Source organism: Enhydra lutris, unplaced genomic scaffold (genome assembly GCF_002288905.1).
Source record: "Enhydra lutris kenyoni isolate GAN:26980312 unplaced genomic scaffold, ASM228890v2 scaffoldscaffold1, whole genome shotgun sequence".
Taxonomy (NCBI): domain Eukaryota; kingdom Metazoa; phylum Chordata; class Mammalia; order Carnivora; family Mustelidae; genus Enhydra; species Enhydra lutris.
Genome location: NW_019154085.1, coordinates 41,304,259 through 41,326,106, shown reverse-complemented (window position 1 = coordinate 41,326,106; position 21,848 = coordinate 41,304,259). Strand labels below are relative to the sequence as shown.

The window sequence follows — 21,848 nt, the reverse complement described above, 5'->3', positions numbered from 1 at the left end:
AAAATGCCTTTTTACTTGCTTTTAAGGACAGTCATTGTGAAACCCCAATCAGTGGGTCTTAACATTAGGGGAGTGAGCATGTTTTGAAAGTCTAATGAAAACTGTGAATCTTCTCCCATAAAAATTCAAGTACGCAGACCATGTAATTTCAACAATTCAGATCCACTGAAATAGGTCCATAGGTCCAGGTGAGGAGCTCCAGTCCTTCAGAAATAAAAGGACCGTGTGCGTGCCAGACAAAGTGGAGGCACCAAGGAGGCCAGGACTCACACAGGAGAGGAGCAGTGTTAGAAGGGGGAACGCCAGTTACAACACACTCATCAGATAGCTTTGATTACAGGATATCAACACTAAAAACATAAACTTGGGTTGTAAACTTTTAGTTGTTAACATAAATGAGTCACATCACCTTTAGTCCCATAAAAGAGATGAATTCACATCAAGTACTGACTTAAATCCAGGTTGATGAATTAATGTGCTTGAAGGACGCATTTCTCTTTAAACTGCATCATGGGTTGCTTTTTTATATCTTAAGAAACATTATGTATTCTTTTCTATAACTCTGCTTTTAAAACAACTGTAAATTTTTTTTCTTTCAACAGTCAGCCAAATTACGTAAGCTGCCTCCCTTTCTTACTGTTTCATTATTAAGATTTAATTTTGATTTTGTGAAGCGTGAACGATACAAGGAAACTAGCTGTTACACGTTTCCTCTCCGGATCAATCTCAAGCCTTTTTGTGAACAGGTTTGGACTGTTTTATTGTGAAATTCTTTCTTTCCTCCTCTCAAGACTGAATCTTTTTTTGGCCTGATTTTCAGTTGACTTATTGCAGAATCTTTCAGCCTGGCACAGTTAATATTTTTGAGTTGGGTAATTCTTTGTTGTGGCCTGTATCCCACGCATTATAGGATTTTAAGCCGCATCCCTGGCCTCTGTCTGCTCTGGGACAGTAGCATCCCACCCTCTCACCCCACCCCCAGTAGTGACAAAATATCCAGATCTTACCAAGTGTCCGTGTCTCCTGGGGGAGAGTGTGGATGAAATCAGTCCCAGCCAAGGACTACTGGTTTCTTATAGTCCTTTTGATTTCCAAAGTATGGATTTGTCCCCAGTTCTTTTTAGTAAACTCTCCTTGAAAAATCTTTGAGAAGAAAACTTAAGAACAGAATGAGAAATGACCCTACATGACTAATTAATGACTATTAATTAGTATTTTGTTATTTGATTTGGATTTAGTTTACATGAGATGGAATAATGAATTACACATCTAGAAAGTGAATAGATAATTGGAATTTCACTAGAATTTATAATCTTTGAGATACAGGAAGGAAAGTTTTGAAAACATTAATTATACAATGTACTTCATAAGCCGTTACAAAATATTTTCTGGATAATTGCTGTACGTGCCAAGATCAGAGCCATGAGACTGCTGCGTTTCTTCTTACAAGTCATTTGTATGTTTATCGAGACCAGAAAGAGCATTTATTAAGTAGCTATTAAGTTTTTTTGTATAAAAATTATATTTTCTTTATTCTTCAATTTGGATGGGCCTTCCTCTACTTCAAGCCTGGTAGCTGAACTTTTTGGGTTTTGTTTGAGTGGCACATACAGAATGAACAGTTTTTCCAGAGTAAGTCAATACACTCCCCCATTTATTGCCTGAATAAAACAGTTCTTGGGGGCGCCTGGGTGGCTCAGTCATTTAAGCATCCAACTCTCGATCTCAGCCCAGGTCTTGATCTCAGGGTTGTGAGTTCAAGCCTTGCACTGGGCTCCCCGCTGGGCGTAAAACCTACTTAAAAACAACAACAACAATATTTTTTTTCAGCATAACTGAGTTAATTCTTCTATAATTTTCCAGTTTTGTTGAGAAATAATTGACAGACATCACTATGTACATTTAAGGTGTACAGGATGTTAGTCTGATTTACATATCTTACGAAATGACCACTCTAGATTTAGTTCATGTGTATCATCTCATACAGAAAAATTTTAGCTCTTCTCAAAAAAGTAGTTTGTGACATTATTTTAACATACTTTGAAATAACAAAATTGAAATAGGTGAACCATTGAGCACTAGCTAAGAAATTGACCGTAGTTTCACTTTTTGATTTCGGTATTCACGAAAAAAATTGTCACATTGCCTCTGTGTTTATCTCTCTCATCTTTTGCCTGAACCAGACATTTAAAAAATACTACTTACTTTAGAAGTACAGTGTTTCAGGGAAATAAGTTTCTTAATAATTGACACCCTTGAAGTGGTGTATTCACATGCAAAGTATCTCTTAACCTAAAGTAGTTTTTTTTTTTTTTTTAACGCCGATATAATCCTTCATCAGTTGGGTCAGTCATAATTACAGAACACATTAATTATAGAAAAGATTGATCATAGAAGAAAGAACCTGTTCATCCCACTAAACTGTCTCTAAACAAACAGATAGTATTCATAACTGCTTAATTCTTGTGATGCAGAGCACTGAGTGTCAGGAGGGTGATAGTGGATATGGCTCTGACTCTGAGACCCATGACCATCTAGTTGGAAAACAGGACAAATTCAACAGCTAAAGAATACATTTCTAAAGCAGCGTAATAATAGGTATAACACAAAGATGGTTTTCTCTTGCTAAAACTATTGCAGACGCATTGGGGAGCATGTTTTATTAGCACTTTAGAGTACATGATCTTAGCCAAAGTTCCTAAAAGTAGTATTTTGTGCGTTTTCCCCTGTAAGAGGCAGAATTTGCTTGGTTGTTATGTGGTATTAGATGAATGACAATTTCAGTCTCAGAATTAAAAATATTTAAATTTAAAGCCAATTACTCAAATTTACATAATTTACCCCTAAATAACAATAATAAACAGGTTTCTTATTTTAATAGAAAGAAATTCTTCTCTTTGGTCATGTGTCTTCCCATTTTATGCAGACTAACACTGTTTATGCTCTGTTTCTCATAGAGTGACTCAGATGACTTGGAGTATGTCTATGACCTCTTCTCAGTTATTATACATAAAGGTGGTTGCTATGGAGGACATTACCACGTCTATATTAAAGATGTCGATCATCTGGGAAACTGGCAACTTCAAGTAAGCATAGAAATTAGTTCTAGTCCTACTGTTTTGGTGAGGATCATCTTTTGCCACTTATATATATTTGCCCTAGGAAATGTTTATAGGCTTGGGAAGTTAATATAGTTAGAAGTTCTAAATTTTTATTTATAAATAGTTTCATACTTACAGAAAAATAACCAGCATCATAGAAACACCTATAGATCCTCTTCACCTGCGTCCTTCAGTTGTTAACAATTTGCCAGATTTGTGCAAACACACACAGTTAACATTATGAGTGCTGACCCATCTGAAATTAGGTGCCTTTACCCCTAAATACTCCGTGTTTGTCTCCTGAGAACAAGGCTGTTCCCTTACATAAGCCTAGATCAGAATCAGAAGCTTGCGCATTGAAATGATGGTGCTCTCTAATGAAGAGTTCACATTCAGATTCCACCAGTTGTCTCATCCAGATCCTTTACAGCATTTTCTTTCCCAATGTAGTGTCAAATTCAGAGTCCTGCATTATATTTAGTTAGGATATCTCTTAGGTCTCCTATAATCAACAGCTGTTCCAGGCTTCTCTGCCTCTCATGACACCAGCCAAAGATGATGAAGATTTTCCTCCTATAATGTCTTCCAAAAGTTTTATAGTTTTGCCTTTTACATTTAAAACTTCTTAGTCCTTCTGGAATGGTTTCCTATGAATGGTGTGTGATTTTTTTTTTTTTACCCAGTTGCCCATTACCATTTATTGAATAATGCATTCTTTCCCCACCAATCAACAGTGCCAGTTGTGTTATATCAATTGTTTATTTATGTATGCGTCCTTTTGGGCCCCTCTGTTCTGTTCCATTGTTCTTTTTTCTATTCCTAGGCCAATAGTAACACTGTTCATTTCGGTAGCATTATAATGAGTTGTGGTATCTGGTAGGGCAGATGTCCCTGTGTCATGTCATTCTTCAGTAGTGTCTTGGCCTTTTATTCTTCTGTGACCGTTTCTAGGATCAGCTTGTCAGTATCTACACATACACAACACCCATTCTCAGCAGTAGTAGAGTTTTGAACCAGCATGTATAAGTCAGATATATCTTTTCATATTTTAGAGCTTCTTTAAAAAGTTTTGTAATTTTCTTAAGAATTTGCAGATGTCCTAAGGGAAAGTGCCTCCTGGAAGTCTAGTTCCGATTATTTGCAATGGGAAGAATCAAAGTGTGTTACACACCAAGCCTGAACTCGCGCCCAGTTTTCTAACAAGTACCTAAAACACAGTGAAATGTCCATAAGTTACAGACCATCATGGTAGGGTAGAATGCTTACAACATCTTCCCGATTATCAGACAGGTGGTGGTGTTAACCAGTAGTTGTAGCACATAAAATAATACAGCTTCTTGGGGTGACAACAGTGTTCTGGGTGCACGTTCTCTTTGATGGCGTTGTTGGCTTTTCAGAACATCCGTCTGCATTTCTCGTGCTCCATCTGTTGTACTTGGATATTAAAAAGTATTTGGATGTTTAAAAAGTCAAACTTTTTGCTTGATATTTACCAGGAAGGTGTTCTGTGGGGCCGTGTCTCAACTTTGTATTTTCTAGACTCTGTGTAGTAGTGTTTGAAATGCAGTTACCGTTGGTTTGTTGACTTTATAAACCAGCCATCTTGCTAAACCATCTTAGTTTCAGACATCTTTGGAGAAATGCTGCTTTGTTTCGCCCTTTCCAGCCCTTTACCTTCCATTTTGTTTGGCCGAGAACATCATACAAGCATCTCTCCCAAATGCTTGTGCCACGGTTGGGCCAAGACGCTGGTTTCTGGGACACATTCCCAGTCAGACAAAGGAAAGGTCTCCTCCCTCATCTGGTCTAATTCAGCCCTCGAGGTCTCTGTGATTAGTTCGAGCAGATTCCCATCATGCCGCCTGTCTTCGCTGCTTTGCACCACTTTTAGAGGTGCTGAGATTTAGTGTCAGTCTTTGACGCTTAAATATTTGTTTGCAGTTTCACTTTCAAGTCTGTGGTGGAGATCACGCACAGAGGTAGCCTCGTACAGCGGTGAGGTCTCATGTCTCAAGCGGTGATTCTCTCTTCATGTCTCCATTCTGGGTTGTGCTTCCTTGGACAGATCTGCACGTGTTCACTTCCTCAGAATCACTCTGCTCTTTTCTGGCATCGTCAGGCTCCCCTTCTGGGTCTACAGTGTGACTCGAGAGGGCAGACAGGTTCTCTGTCATTTGGTTTTGCTCTCCGCACTGCTCCTCTGTTCCTGAAGCTTTGTTACATTAGAGCAGTCAGAAGATTGCTTTCCATTTGCGCTTAGTATATTTCCTTCTTCATGCCTCCTGTGAAGCATCCCATTTGTCCAGTTTTTTTCCTTATTCCGTTCTTCCAGAATCACTGCTTTTTCATCCAGAGCTCTATGGTGCTCAAATAATGAGTAGTGCTTTAAGAATTTCAACTTCAGGGGTGCCTGGGTGGCTCAGTGGGTTAAGCCTCTGCCTTTGGCTCAGGTCATGATCTCAGAGTCCTGCGATCGAGCCCCACATCGGGCTCTCTGCTCAGTAGTGAGTCTGCTTCCCCCCTTTTTTCTCTGCCTGCCTCTCTGCCTACTTGTGATCTCTCTCTGTCAAATAAATATATAAAATCTTCAAAAAAAAAAAAAATTTCAACTTCAGTATGTATACCTGCTAGGCCCTGCTTGTCTTTCTGTTACCATTATCCTGGGAGATTGCTTGTGCCCAGAGACCTAGAATTCCATATATTCTAATCACAGCCTGGTATTGTTCTTTCTGCTTACAGTTTGGCAGTTTCTTCTCTCCTTTCAAGGAGCTGTTCCCTGCATTCATGGCGTTCTTTAGTAGGTACCGTCTGCAAAGAAATAACTTTCATGACCCATCAGACGTAATTTTCCCTGGTTTTAAGGCAACATTTCAGGGGCGCCTGGCTGGCTCAAGCAGTAGAACATACAACTCCTCATCTCGGGGTCGTAAGTTTGAGCCCCATGTTGGGTGTAGAGTTTACTTTAAAAAAAAAAAAATGTTTTTTTTTAAATGCAACATTTCTGTCTCCCTTAGTCTGTCTAGAAGATGCTCCCTTTCTTCTAGTATGGACACCATTTCCTATTCAAAATGTGACTCGAGATCTGGCTGCGAAAAGGAGCCTGATCTTTGCTTTCTGCTTCTTTAGAGACCTTTTGCTTCATCGATGGTTGACTGACATTATCTTGCACTTTTGAGGGAGTGGATCAGAGAAGGCTTCACAACAGCTCCCAGGAGGCAGCCCTGAACTCGTCCTACTGTCCCAACAAGGCCAGGGTTGGACACTGGCAAAGCGGAGGAGGACTGGGCCTTGCCTCTTTGTCACCTGCAGTAGTGTGTCAAAAAGGGGGCATTGCTGGCCTGCCTCTCCCCTTCTGCCATTTTTACATCTTTTTTTCCTTAATGATGTCTTTAAACTTATTAAACATGCTATTTCATTGGTCTGCTAATTGCAGTCTGATTTAGATATCTGCTGAGTCTACTTCCTTGTGATTTTATTATTTTAGACTGTAGCCTGGGGTGGTTGGTTTTTTAAGAATGTGATTTACTGGAGTAATTTGAGGGCTGAGTTGAAAGCACCTTCCTCTGAAAAAGTGTTTGTCTCTTCCACATGCCTGGTGTCACTCCAACCCTTAACTTTAAAATCACATCCTGACTCAGTGGTTTTAGAGCCATACAGCTAGGGTGAATTTGGACCACAAACCCCTGTGGGGACCTACTTGTGAGTACAAATCATTACAGATGTTTTTCTACCTTCATCTCTAGTATCAAGGTCAAACCAAGCCAGTTCCTTGTTGTCCTTTATTATGGGGTGAAATTTTTCTAGGTCATGTTTGTACTGAGAAAGTAGGTAGCTCTTTTTTTCTAGCTGTCTGCTGAAGTTTATCTTTGTGGTATAATTTAAAAGTATATACTTGGGGTGCCTGGGGTTACTAAGTCGGTTAAGTGTCCGACAAATGATTTCAGCTCAGGTCGTGATGTCATGGGTTATGAGATTGAGAGTCAGGCTCTGTGCTCAGCGGGGAATCTGCTTGAGATTGTCTCTCCCCATCTCCCTCTGCCCCTCTCTACCTGCTCATGTGTACTCTCACTCTCTCTCTCTCTCTCTCTCTCTCTGTCTCAAATAAATAAATATTTAAAAGAAAGAAAGAGAGAGGGGGAGAAGGGACGGAGGAAGGGAGGGAGGAAGGAAAAGCATATATTTGGTCTTTGTCCCAGGTTCCTGGAATAGAGGTCCTTGAAATTGCATGAGCGATAGGCATGTGTTTTGTTGTTCATAATGAACCCCTTTCAACCACACCTGAGTTCATGCTAATGGGATGACTCTTGGTGGGGCCTAGACATCTTCAGACTGAAGGCTCGTCACCAGAGCAAACAACCACATGAATAGAGCGTTTGTGTTTTTAGCCCCAGCTCCTGACCTGTGGAGGGAAGATGGGCTGATGATTGAGTTCTGTCAATCAGTCATGCCTGCATGTTGAAACTTTGATTAAAACTCTAAAGCAAGGGGTGCCTCGGTGGCTCAGTCAGTTAAGCATCTGCCTTCAGCTCAGGTCACGTTCTCAGGGTCCTAGGATTGAGCCCCATGTCGGGCTCCCTGCTTAGCGAGGGAGTCTGCTTCTCCCTCTGCCTCTCCTGCTCCCTCTGTTTGAGTTCCCTCTCTATCAAATAAACAAATAAAATCTTTTTTAAAACCCACGACAACAACTCTGAAGCCAGGACAGTAAGGGAGCTTCTGGACTGGGGGCATATCCACAGGGGGGTGGCCGCCCCTACCCCGTAGAGGAACAGAGGCCCTCAGGACCCTTCCTGCCCTATGCGCTTCTCCATCTGGCCGTTCATTGTATCCTTTGTACTAAACTATAGTCCTGTGTATAAGGTCCTGGGTCTGTGAGCCGTTCCAGGAAATTATCAAACCTGAAGTGGGGATTGTAGGAACCCTAGAATTTGTAATCAGCCCAGCAGAAGTACAGGTGGCCTGGGACACCACTTGTGGCTATTGTCTGAAGTGGGGGCAGTCTTGTAGGACTGCGTGAAGTTAGTATCAGAACTGACCTGAATTGTGACCCCTAGATGGTGTCAGAGGACCAGAGAACTGGTTGTTTGGAACACTAATCATTCGGCTCCGTACTTTGGAGGGTCCTTAGGCTTTGTCTCTCAGACCTTGTCCTGTAAGAGCTGCGTCAACAAGGTGGGACAGCTGGAGGCCTCAACTCTGGATTTCCTCCCGGTTCCCATTTCACTTGTTCTCTGAGGATTTCCCTGATACTCTTGCTAATTCAGTGTGTGTTTTAAAAAGATGCCTTTGTTTTGTTGTTTGCTTATCCAGCATTTTTAGTAATCATTCAGTAGGATGGTTATATTTAGTCTACCATTTTTATTTTGCTATTTCTTTATTATTTTTGTCTCGTGTCATTAGGTCTCTTTGTATTTATGGTTTTAAGTCAAATGAAAATACTTTGGCAAGATGGCATGTATTAAAAAATCAATGGAGAAAAATACCTTGTTTTGACATGTTCTCGAAAAACTTCATAGAGTGGGGTGCAAAGTTTGGACGATCAGGAAATAGAAGTGAGTGCTAGCCAGTGACACACAACATGTTAGGATTTGTAAGGTGCAGCTGAAGTGATGTTTCCCGGGAACCTGTCGGGATCTGCCACGTGTGTGTTGTGCTGGGAGTTTATCTGCAGTCCCGTTCACAGATAATGCCAGAGAGGTTAAATAACGTGCCGGGTTTAGCCAACCAGAGCTGGAAATCAAAGCCCAGTCTGCTGGATTCCAAGGTCTACATAAGTTATTCCAATATTTTTATCATCATTTCTCCATCTTGAAACTTCCACAGCACAAACATTTCTATTTTGTTAATTACCTCTTAAGCAACAAAATTTTATTGCTTTCCTTTCTAGGAGGAAGAGAGCAAACCAGTTGTGAATTTAAAAGATCTCCAGAATGAAGAAGAGATTGATGATGATCCACTGATAATTCTGAAAGCAATCTTATTACAGGTAGAGAGAGAGTTTAGGTTGCGTGTGTGTGTGTATTTCCGATATGCACACATATGTGCTCATTGCTAGAACTGCTACTGGTACTAGTCAGAGTCTTATTCCTTTGGGGCTTTCTCTGTGTCTATTGTTACAGTTTATTTTTTAGAGACTTTCTGGTTATAAAAAAATTCATATTTGTGGTAGAAAATTTGAGGGAAAAAACCTAGGAAATATGTGAAAAGTATAAAATATATACAAGTATAATTAAACCAAGTACCCAGTAATTGTAATACTTTGATGTGTATTCTTTACGTTCTGTCTTCTCTGTGTTTATATACATATATTGGCATTGGGTTATAGGGTTTTGGGTATTACTGTCCTTTTAAATAGAATTGGGATTTACCGTATGTATTGTTTTGGAATTTGCCATCTTCCTGTGTTAGCCTTCTACTCTCTGTAGTTCCTGAGGTTATGTCCCACTTTTGATTCCTAATATTGATATACCAATAATGCCTCCGCTATATGGCTTTTTAACGTTTGCTTAGCGCTGTGTTATAAAGGTGGTAAGTTCCTTGCATGTGTTTATCCATTCTTACAAAGACTTTTTCTTAACTCTTTACCACGGACTACGCTGCGTCCTTTAACCACCTTGTTCTGCGGCCACTGTATCAGTCTGCTGGGGCTGCCATAACAAAGGACCACAGACTGGAGGGCTTAAACAACAGTAATTTATCTTCTCCCAGTCATGGATGCTGGGAGTCCAAGATCAGGGGGCCAGCAGGTTTGTTCTCTCCTAAGGCCTCCATGGCTGGCACATGGCCTTTCCTCTGTGCCTGGGCACCCTGAAGATCTCTGTGAGTCCATATTTCTTCTTCATATAAGGATACCAGGCAGATTGGCCTAGGACCCACCTTAATGACCTTATTTTTCTTTAAAGACCCTATCCAAATAAAGTCAGAGTTGAAATCTTGAAGGTTAAGGAGTCAACATATGAATTGGCCGGGGTGGTGGGGGGTTGGACACATTTCAGCCCAAAACAGTCACTTCTTACTAGCTTTTAGAACTTGTTTTTTTGGGGAAACATTCAGAAGAGATCTTGATAATCCTTTTTTGCACTTAAATATTTCTTTAAAAATCCCACAAAATAACAGGAATTTACTCAATCTTAGAATACTCTTTGGATGCTCTTTAAGTGTTTAAACTTGAGGCGCCTGGGCGACTCAGTTGAGTGTTCAGGTCAGACCATGATCTTAGGGTTGTGAGATCAAGCCCCACATCAGGCTCTTCCCTCAGCAGGGAGTCTGCTTAGGATTCTCTCTCTCCCTCTGCCCCTCCTCCCACTCCTGTGTGTGCATGCGCACTCTCACTCTCTCTCTCTCTCTTTCTCTAAAATAAATAAGTAAATCTTTAAAAATAAGTAAATGTGTAAACTTTGGTGTAGGAAAGCACAATTCAAGTTTTCTAAACTGAAGCTTATTCTACTTCTTAAAAAAATTTTTTATTTTGCAACAGTTATGGTTAATCCACTGACATGTTTGCTGTCTTAGGCACATGTAATTAGATAGAATTCTGTTGGTGCCTTTGAACTCATAAATGTTATAGTTACATCTCATCACATTTTCTTAAATGATTGTTTCTTTCAAAAGGAGGAGAATAATGTAATTCCTGTTGATCAGCTGGGCCAGAAACTCTTGAAAAAGACAGGAATGTCTTGGAACAAGAAGTACAGAAGACAGTATGGACCACTGCGAAAGGTAATAGATGACATCCATATGGGAGGTCCCATACCAGGAAATTATATTATGATCCCTTTGCAACGAAACTTTAGGTGAAGATGAAATCAGTATTTTTATTTAGTGGTTAAAGTTCAGTTGAGTTCTTTATTAAATGTTAAGTTATTAAGTAATTTATTATAGAATCAAGAAGTAAGCAGAAAAAGAAGAGGGGAAAGCCTTTTAATACAACAGCAAGAAATGTCATGAAGTTCATACCCTGCAGCTCATTTATTTACAGAAATGTCTTAGGGTGTTCCCACAGTTTTCCCTTGATCTTTCTTTTACACATCATCCTGTTAATCTTGGTGATCAGTTTTCCTAGGCTGTGAGATTAGATGCAAAAACTGAAGACAAGTGAAACCACTCGACTGAAAAAACTGTACACAGCAACACTTAGTAAACATTTTGGAGCTATTCCTTATAGAAGCAAGGGGCTTCCATACTTCAGTAAGTGTTTAAGTGTGCCTTTTAATTAGACCGCATTGTGGAAGTGGATGTTGGCTTAATGACTCTGAGTCCATAGCATAGGTTTTAAGGTTTTCATTTAAAATGATTGGGTCAGACACCTGGGATGGCTCAGTTGGTTAAGCGACTGCCTTCAGCTCAGGTCATGGTCCTGGATCGATGAATCCCAGGATTGAGTCCCACATCGGGCTCCCTGCTCAACAGGGAGCCTGCTTCTCCCTCTGACCCTATCCCCTCTCATTCTCTTTCTCTTTTTCTCTCTCAAGTAAATAAATAAAATGATTGTGTCACTGTCTCGGTATTTTACTCTTAAGTATGAATTAGCTGTGCAGGTTCTTTAAAAATGCAAATACCCTTTATAAGTTTGAGGGAGTTAGCTTTTTTTTCAATCATTAACTGATAGTTTCATCTTGAATAGAGGTTGGATTTTATCAAATGCTGACTTTTATTATATACCATTTATTCTGTTAATGTGGTGAATTCCATTGACCTTTTTAATGTTGAGCAAAGCTTATATTTCTGAGATAAATCCCACTTGGTCATGAGCTTTTCATGTATTGCTGCATTCATTTGGCTCATTCATATAGGATTTTTGCTTCACCATTTATGAGAGATGTTAGTCTTTGGTTTTCTTTTTTTGTAGTGTCTGTTAGATTTTAGTGTTAGGGTTATATAGGACTCACATGTCGGGAAACACTCCTTTATATTCTTGGAAAGAATTCTCTAAGACTGATTTTTTTTTTCTTAAATGTTTGGTGAAGCTATTGAGACCTGAAAATTTTTTTATTTTGATGCCAGTGTAGTTAACATAGTGTTACTAGTTTCAGTTGTACAGGATAGGGACTCAGCAGTACCATATGTTCCACAGCATTCATCATGGTAAGTGTCCTAATCCCCTTCACTCCTTCACCGATTTTCTCCATCCCCCTACCCACCTTCCCTCTAGTAACCATTAGTTTGTTCTCTCTAGTTAAGAGTCTGTTTCTTGGTTTGTCTCTCTTTTTTCCCTTTGTTCATTTGTTTAGTTTCTTAAGTTCCACATACGAGTGAAATCATGGTATTTGTCCTTCTCTGGTGGCTTATCTCTCTTACCATAATACACAGCAACTCCATCCATATTGTTGCAAACGATAAGATTTCATTTCTGTTTTTTTTTTTTAATTGGCTGAATAATATCCATTGTATGTAAATACCACACCTTTATCCATTCATGTGTCGATGGACACGTGGGCTGCTTCCATATCTTGGCCATTGTAAATAATGCTGCAGTAAACATAGGGGTGCATGTATCCCTTCTCATAAGTGTTTTTGTGTTCTTTAGGTAAATATTGTAGTGTGATTACTGGATCATAGGGTAGTTCTGTTTTTAACTTTCTGAGGACCCTCCATATCATTTCCACAGTGGCTGTATCAGTGTGCATTCCCATCAGCAGTGCAGCAGGGTGCCTTTTCCTCCACATTCTTGCCAGCACCTCTTGTTTCTTGTGGTTTTGATTTTAGCCATTCTGACAGGTGTGAGGTGATGTCTCATTGTACTTTTGATTTGCATCTCCCTGGTGATGAGTGACGGTGAGCATCTTTTCATGTGTCTGTTGGCCGTCTGAATGTCTTCTTTGGGGAAATGTCCGTTCATGTCTTCTGTCCATTTTATGATTGGATTATTTGATTTTTTTGGTGTTGCATTGTATAGTTTTTTGTATATGTTGGATACTGAACCTTTATCAGATATGTCATTTGCAAATATCTTCGCCCATTCAGTAGGTTGCCTTTTAGTTTTGTTGGCTTTTTATTTCGAGGTAGTCCCAATAGTTTATTTTTGGTTGTTTCCCTTCCCTCAGGAGACCTATCTAGAAGGATGTTACTGCGATCGGTGTCAGAGAAATTACTGTGCTTGTGCTGTCTGCTAGGATTTTTATGATTTCAGGTCTCACAATCAGGTCCTTAATCCATTTTGAGCTTATTTTTGTGTATGGTCTAAGAAAGCAGTCCAGTTTCATTCTTTTGCATGTCACTGCCCAGTTTTCCCAGAACTTATTTGTTTTAGAGACTTTCTCTCATTGCATATTCTTGCCTCCTTTTTCAAAGATTAGTTGACCACGTAATTATGGATTTATTTCTGGGCTTCCTATTGCATTGAGACCTGAATTTTTTTTTTTTTCAGTAAGGTTTTGTAATTATAGTTTAAATTTCTTTGCTTATAGTGTTATTTAGATTTTCTGTTCTTGCATTATTTTGGAAAATTGTGTTTTTTAAGGAATTTGTTCTCTGACATTATCCATAATATCAGATTTATTGGCATAAAGTTATTCACAGTATCCCATATTCTCTGTAGTGTCTGTAGTACCTGAAGTTATTTCTTCTTTTTCATTCGTAATATTAGTAATTTGTATTTTCTCACTTTTTTTTTAATCAGTCTTGCTTGGGGTTTATCAAGTTTATTAAACTTCTTAAAAAACGAATTTTTGCCTCTGTTGATTTTCTCTACTGCTCATCTGTTTTCTATCTCATTGATTTCTGATCTTATTTTTAATTATTTCCTTTTTCTTCTGGGATCTCATTAGATCAACTTTTTTCCAGCATGGTATCTCATTTTAAACCTTCCTTTAATACAAGCTTTTAAAGCTATAAATTTCTTTTTAAGGGCTAATTTAACTGCAAACAAATCTGACCTGTTTTCATTATCATTCCATTCAAAATATTTTGTAATTTCCCTCATGATTTTTTGGGGAACTGTGTTGCTTAATTTCCACATATTTGGGATTTCTTTCTATCTTTTTGTTTTATCTATAAGTTGATTCCTAGTTAATTCCATTGTACCCTGAGAACATACTCTCCATGATTTTAGTTCTTTTGAATTTATTGAGACTTGGTTCACACTTTAGAATATGCTCTGTGTTGCTAAAAGTTCTGTATTCACCAGAAAAGTTATTTTCTGCACTTTTTGGGTATATTGTTTTATAAATGTCAATTATGTCAAATTGGTTAATAGCATTTCTTTTCTGTCCTTACTAATTTTTCTGTCTTTGGGTTTTATCAGTTACTGAGTGGTTTAAATCTCTAACCTTAATTGTGGATTTGTCCCTTCCCCCTTTTACTTTGGAAAGATTCACATCATGTACCATGAAGTTATATTATTAGATACACACACATTTTGGATTTTTATGGCCTCCTGATGTACACTGCCCTTCCTTTATCTCTGCTAGTATTCCTTGCCTTAAAATTTACCTCATCTGGTATTAATGTAACCCTGCAAGCCATTTTATACAAGTGTGTTTCTTGCAAACAGTATGAAGTTGGTTCCTATTTATTTTGCATGGTTGTGATTTTTAAGTAATTTGTTCTTTTATTTAAAGTAAAATTTGGGGCACCTGGGTGGCTCAGTGGGTTAAAGCCTCTGCCTTCTGCTCAGGTCATGATCCCAGGATCCTGGGATTGAGCCTCACATCAGGCTCTCTGCTCAGCAGGGAGCCTGATTCCTCCTCTTTCTCTCTCTCTCTGCCTGCCTCTCTGCCTACTTGTGATCTCTGTCAAATAAACAAATGAAATCTTTAAAAAAAAAAATAAAGTAAAATTTGTTGGGGCGCCTGGGTGGCTCAGTTGGTTAAGTGTCTACCTTCAGCTCCAGTCATGATCCCAGGGTCCTGGGATCAAGCCCTGCATCAGTCTCCCTGCTCAGCTAGGAGTCTGTTTCTCTGCCCCTCCCCTGGCTCGTACTCTCTCCTTCTCTCTCTCTTTCTCTCTCTCTAAATAAATAACATCTTTTTTAAAAAATAGCATAAATTTGTTTGAAATACCACTGTATTATCCTTATAAGGTCCATTGGAGCAGATGTTATGTTCCCTGTTTCATTTCTGCTATTGATCATTTCTGCGTTTTAGCTTTCTTTTCCATCAGTCTTGCCTAGGGGTTTATCTATTAAACTCTTCAAAAAAGCAGCTTTGTATTTGTTGATCTTCTCTACCCTCTCTGTTTGTTCATCTGTTTCCTATCAGATGACAGTCTGATAGTTTCTTTTAATGAGAATGTTCAGTCCATTTGGTTTTAATGGAGTAATGAATATGGTTGAGTTTAAACTTACCATTGAGGTATTTGTTTTTTATTTGCCCCCTCTGTTTTTTGCTCTTTCATTCTCCCTCACCCTTTAGGTTACTCAAGTGGTTTTCAGTCTTTCTACTTTATCTCCTCTGTTGGCTAATATATTGCTTTATTTCTTTAATATTTTTATTCTAGGCATTATACTGTATATAAATCAATATTACCAACTACAAATTCATAGTATCCCATTTCCTGAACAGTGTAAGATGCTTACAGTCGTATAACCACGTTTCCCCACTCCCGTCCTGTCTGCTGTTGCCTTTTATTGTACCATTACATGTAAATTCTACTCTATGTTACTTATTTTTATTAATACTATTTTTTGCTTCAAACCCTTAGGCAACTTTTAAAGAAATTAGTGAAAAAATAGTGTTTTATATTTATCCATTCTGGTATTTGTTGCTGCTTTTTGCACATTCGGCTGTGCATCTAGTATCATTTTGATTTTGATTGAAATCTTTATTGTGCCTTCAGTTTTTTAGAGGTTGTTTTTGCTGGATATTAAATTCTAGTGTAATAATTTCCATTTTTTCCTTTCAGCACCTTAAAGATGTCACGCCATTATGTTTTGGCTTCCATTATTTTGGCTCAGAAGGCTAGTGTCACTTGAACATGATGTATCTTTTTCTCTGCCTGCTTTTAAGATTCTTTTTCTTTTTTCTTTGTTTTTTAGCAGCTTAACAATATTGTGTCTCAGTGTGGTACTCTTTATGTTTATTTGCTTTATATTTGCTAAGTTTTTTGTCTATAGCTTGATGTCTTTCTTCAGTTTTGACCATTATATTTCCAATTTGGTTTTCTGCCCCTTATTTCTTCTCCTTCCAGGACTACGGTTACATGTAAATTAGACCATTCAGGGGCTCCTGGGTGGCTCAGCGGGTTAAGCCTCTGCCTTCGGCTGAGGTCATGATCCCGGGGTCCTGGGATCGAGCCCCACATCGGCCTCTCTTCTCAGCAGGGAGCCTGCTTCCCCCCCTTCTCTCTCTGTCTGACTCTCTGCCAACTTGTGATCTATCAAATAAATAAAATCTTTAAAAAAAAAAAAATTAGACCATTCAGGATTTCCTCACAGATCTTAAGTAACTGAGATTTTTTTCTTTTTCTAATTTTTACCTCTCCTTCAGCTTGGTTAATTTACATTGCACCATCTTCAAGTTCATTGGTTCTTTCTTTGGCTATATCCAGTCTTCCATTAAGCCCAGCTAGTGAACTTTTCATTTAGATATTGTGGTTGCCAGCTTTGGAATTTCCACTTAGCTCTAATTGAGAGTATCCCATTTCTCTGCTGAAATTCCCTATCTGAACCCACTCTGTTCATCCTTTCCTATAGATTAATTTTTGAAGATACTATTAGCTTTATTAAGTCATATAATTAAATATTTTAATAGCTGTTCACAGTCATAATATCTGGATTATTTCTGGGGCTCTTTCTGTTAACTTTATTTCCTTTATGAATTGACTGTATCCTCTCTTGAATATTGAATCACACTGTCCTGTTTGTGTGTCATTTAATCTTATATTGCCTACCGGACACAGTGGATTATATGGTGGTTTTTTTTTTTGTTTTGTTTTGTTTTTAATGGTTTTCTTTAAAGAGTTTTGCATTATGCTCTAACAGGTTATTGAAACCTTGATCCAATGGAAGCTTCATTTTGGGCTTTGTAGGGTGAATCTACTGCAGTTTAGCTCTTAGTCCCGTGGGAAATGCACGGTTCTTCCTTTGAAGGCAGAGTTTAGCAAACGGTGGCCTGAGGGCAAATATGACCTGCTGCCCCTGAGCTGAGAGCTATCTTCACACTTATAAGTGGTTATTTTTTTAAAGTTATGTATGTCCCTACATAAGGTCCTCAAGTTTGCCTTTTATCTGTCGCTTTACAAGCGTACCAGCTCTTGGCCTAAGGCACGGCCCTTCTAGGATTTCAACAGAAAGCCTCAGGTATTTGTCATATGTCTCTATCTCATCAGAACTTCAATTCCGTGTTCTGTCTATACAGAAATCTCTGCTAAAATCTTTGCACATCTACCCAGAAATCTCTGCTAAAATCTCTGTTCCAATTGTGACTCCACCAGCTGTTGCTTTCTGTGGGGTTTCTTGTGTCTTGGGCCATCCATGTTTCAATCAGGAGTCAGCCAAGGATTTGAGGGGGATTTGGTATAGATTCTAGGCTCTTTAATGCAACTCTTTGTCTTTCGCTTTCTAGCCTCTCTGGCATTTTCAAATTCTGTTTCCTCAGCTCAGTAAGACTCCTGCCCTTTGCTTGAACTCTCCCACCATGCACTGCTATAAAGTGGGAACCAGTGGCTTCATGTAAAATTCACCTAGTTTTGAAGGATTATGTCCCCTCTTGAAGGATTATGTCCCCTCTGCTTAAGCCTGTTTCTGGTTATTCTCCAAACACTAGTTTTCATTATTTTGTCTGGAGTTTATCATTTCTTATCAGAAAAGGTAGACCAGTAAAAGTTCTCTGACATTATTGGGACCAGACTCTGCTGAAGCTTGAGGCTAAAAAGAATTAACTCTCACTTGTCAAACAAAGGAAAAAAATGGCTACTCTCTGATTATCACTATTTGATTGTACCTAAAAAATTAGCTGCAACACTGTTTTACCATCTTCTATACACAGTATTAGCAATATTGTCTTTTGGTCATAGACCTGTTTCCATCTGTCTGTGGTAAAACAATTCTTTGATTAGAGTGTTGGTACTACTATACATTATTTCCATCCAAGTGGAAAATCAGAAAGTCACCTTTCCATATTGATTGGTGGGCTAAGCAGATGTTGCACATGCCTCCCGAGTGGTTTCCTGCATAAAGTGAGTTCATGCTGAGAGAAGAGGAGATGTAAGGCCACAGGAGTCAGGGAGTGAGAGAAGAGTAGAGATGGAAAGTGGGGGTAGGCAATAAGGAAAGATGCTTTTTTCTTCCTAATCCTTTAGCTAGAACTTGAGAAATAGTCTTTGGGATTAAGACCTAAGCTTTCTGCGCTTTGGTTTCCTGAGCTAACCTGTCCGCTTCCTTGGACAGACAACATTCGGTTTAGTTAATGTTACGTGACAATGCAGGCTTGTAATTATGACTTCATTCCAACAGATTGTCTGAGTCGCTAGTTTTAAAATTCTCTTCTGTAGTGCTTCACCGTGGGATTGCCTTTGTGCTTCGTTTAGATTGCTTTAAACATCTCAGAAGTGTTTGTTCTACCTAATCTGCTTTAGTAAAGTACTTTTTAAGAATGGTGTTACTGAGGCAGAAGTAACCTATGTTTTAGATTGTGGCATGGCAGCTTCCTTGATGTGACTGTTTAACAGAGAGGACCCTGATTTTTATTAAATGTTTTAATCATGACTCAGATGGATTTTTTTTTCCCTCCCAGCTGGCTAGGGCAAAAATAAAGTTCAAAATCTAGTCACAGAAAGGAAGATGTAGTTTTTTTATTGTGTCCAATTAAAAAAAATTTTTTTATTAACCTAGTATTTGTTTTCTGTCTCTGTATAGTTCTTACAGCTTCATTCCCAGATATTTCTACTCAGTTCAGATGAAAGTACAGTCAGTCTATTGAAGAATGGTTCTCTCCAGGCTGAGTCTGATTTCCAAAGAAATGATCAACACATTTTCAAGACATTTACTTCAGAATCCCCAGGATTAAATGATAAAACCTCCTGTCCCCACTGGTTTGATATAAATGATTCCAAAGTCCAACCAATCAAGGAAAAAGATATTGAACGGCAGTTTCAGGGTAAAGAAAGTGCCTACATGTTGTTTTATCGGAAATCCCAGTTGCAGAGACCCCCAGAAGGTATGGAAAGAGAAATGTTCCTATTTGTTCAAGTTGTTGATGTTAGAAGATAAATATTGAATGCTATTTTAATTTTTACCCTTTTAAAGAGAAAGTGTGCTCTTGGAACATTTTTAAATACTTTCAGGCTAATAGTAAGAAATACATTATGCCAGGGCACCTGGGTGGCTCAGTGGGTTAAAGCCTCTGCCTTCGGCTCAGGTCATGGTCCCAGGGTCCTGGGATCGAGCCTCGCGTCGGGCTCTCTGCTCGGCAGGGAGCCTGCTTCCTCCTCTCTCTCTCTCTGCCTGCCTCTCTGCCTACTTGTGATCTCTGTCTGTCAAATAAATAAATAAAATCTTAAAAAAAAAAATACATTATGCCAAAAGAAATCCAGCAATCTGTCATTTTATAATTATGTATTTCTATTTTTTTTTCCCCCTCTAATGATATGAGACCATAGTTAGTATTCAGAATTGGTTTTTCTCGAACTGCATGATGGTGTCTTGTTGGGTGGACCAACCTGCATACAGTTGCCCTATGCTTAGGTTTGGCTCTGTCATTTGGCCATGTGTCTGTCGCCTTCAAGTTGTAAGTGGCCTTTTATTGCCCTCTTTTTTCCTTTCCTTCAAGGTAACTGTGTTTTATGAGCAGTTGAAATAAATTCAAAGCGTTCTTTGTTAAACCTTCTAACACAGCTCATAGCAGGGAGGCTAGACACTGAGACCCTCAATGATAAATTTTTTTATTGAAACCACTGACATGAATCAGTATGTAAGACTTTGGTCACTTCCCAAAGTCTACTCAGAAGTAGAAAATCCTAAGAAGGGAAGTTCCTTAGATAGAGGGATATCTGTAGTTACAAATTAGGACACTGTTCTTAGAAAATGAGAATAGTAATCATTTTTATAAAAAGTAAGAAGAGAGAAGTTACTAATTTGCATGTGAGTCAAAGGAAATTAACTTTCTGGTTCTAAAACAGTTACATAATTATTCTGTTTAACGAGAAATTCTAGGCTTTATTTTTCTGACAGGGTAAGAATATAGTCGTGGCTCTGGTAAAAATATTCTGAAGCAGAATCCACAGTTACAGAAATATATATTAACACAAAAAGAATGAATTGGATTTTAGTATGCGTTATGTTTTGGCTATGCACTGAATGGTAGTTTTCCAGTTAGCTTAGGAATTGAATAAAGGTTTGGCAGAAATCTTGATGGACTTTTTGTGGGATAAAGGGACAGAACTTGGCAAAGTGATTCTAAAATCCTTCTAGAGAAGTGAACGTTCACCAAGACTGAAGAAGGGCCTGCTGAAGGGCATTGACTCCATCAGTAAAACCTGCTTGTAGAGCTTCAGCAGCTAAGAGAGTGCAGTGCTCACACAGAGAGGGACACAGCGCTGGTGTAGAGCCAGCCCAGAAATCCACCCAGGTCTTTCGAAGATTTTAATCCATGGTAAGGTGACTTTTCAGATGAACAGGAGGAGAGGGAATGACTCAAGATACGGAGAGGGGAAGCTGGTTAACAGCCAGTCACTTGAATTAGGAGTCAGTGTAATCAAGTGACTATAATCATCGCTTGAATGAAATTTGAGTTCCTTTAATGTGTATGTTAAAAGGAAACCTTAAAATGTATAAAATATATTTTCCAATATTAAGGTAGAGAAGACCTTTCTAAGCTTAAAAGCAAAGAAAGGAAAATTAAGGAAAAGTGTTATAAACCGTAAACAATAAAAAAGGCAAATGACAGGCCCAATGGGAAACAGCTAAATAAATGACAAATTTATTTCCCATCTGCCGAGTGCTTTTACATATATTCTATTGTGCTTAGTAGAAAATTGGGAAAATGATATAAATAAGCAATGTACAAAGGAAGAAATAGGAACAACCAATAAACTGGAGAAAAAAAAAGAATCGGGCACCTGGGTGGCTCAGTCTGGCTAAACATCTGCTTTTGGCTCAGGTCATGATCCTGGGGTCCTGGGATCGAGCCCTGCATGTGGTTCCCTGCTCAGTGGGGAATCTGCCTGTCCCTCTTTCTCTTCCCCCGGTCCCTGCTCATGGTTTCTCTCGCTCCAAAATAAATAAATAAATAAATAAATAAATAAAAAGAATCAACCCAAATCATAATAAAAAAAATAGGAATTGACATTGGGGAGGGTATGTGCTATGGTGAGTGCTGTGAAATGTGTAAGCCTAATGATTCACAGACCTGTACCCCTGGGGCAAATAATACGTTAAATGTTAATAAAAAAAACTAAATAAAAAATAATTTTAACAAATAGGAATTGAAACAGCAATGAGCTGCCACTTTTTCCCTACCAAGTTAAAAGTTTTTTGTTATTTGTTCTTAACAGTTGGCTCTTCCTCTACAGCTGGTAGGCATATAGTCCTATAACCAGTTGATCATAGGTATTTGAAAACCTTAAACCAGTAATTCTTCTGCAAATCTGTCTTGAAATAATCAGAGCTGTATGTAGATATTCATGTTCAAAGGTATTTGTTACTCCCATTATTTTATAATAAGGACTAGAAATCACCTTAAATACCTACCAGAAAAAGATTGGCTAGATTAATTATGGTATTTGTAGAATGAACTACTATGCAATCATTTAAAACTTTGGAGAAACACAAATCTGAAGTGAAAAGCATGTTACAGATTTGTCAAATACGATCCC

General features: G+C 38.6%; 1 protein-coding gene across 5 annotated transcripts in view; it reads left to right on the top strand.

Annotated features, from left to right (window-relative positions):
• The window catches only part of LOC111145971 (ubiquitin specific peptidase 40), a 75,969-nt gene that overhangs the window by 11,220 nt on the left and 42,901 nt on the right, over positions 1–21,848 (top strand). For 3 of the 5 annotated variants that reach the window (XM_022501316.1, XM_022501331.1, XM_022501347.1), the window contains exons 7-11: positions 603–746; positions 2,958–3,086; positions 8,986–9,084; positions 10,710–10,817; positions 18,892–19,192. In XM_022501316.1, the coding sequence (XP_022357024.1) occupies positions 603–746; positions 2,958–3,086; positions 8,986–9,084; positions 10,710–10,817; positions 18,892–19,192 (781 nt within the window). The remainder of the gene's footprint in view (positions 1–602; positions 747–2,957; positions 3,087–8,985; positions 9,085–10,709; positions 10,818–18,891; positions 19,193–21,848) is intronic. The other 2 variants (XM_022501339.1, XM_022501323.1) reach the window with 2 other exon arrangements.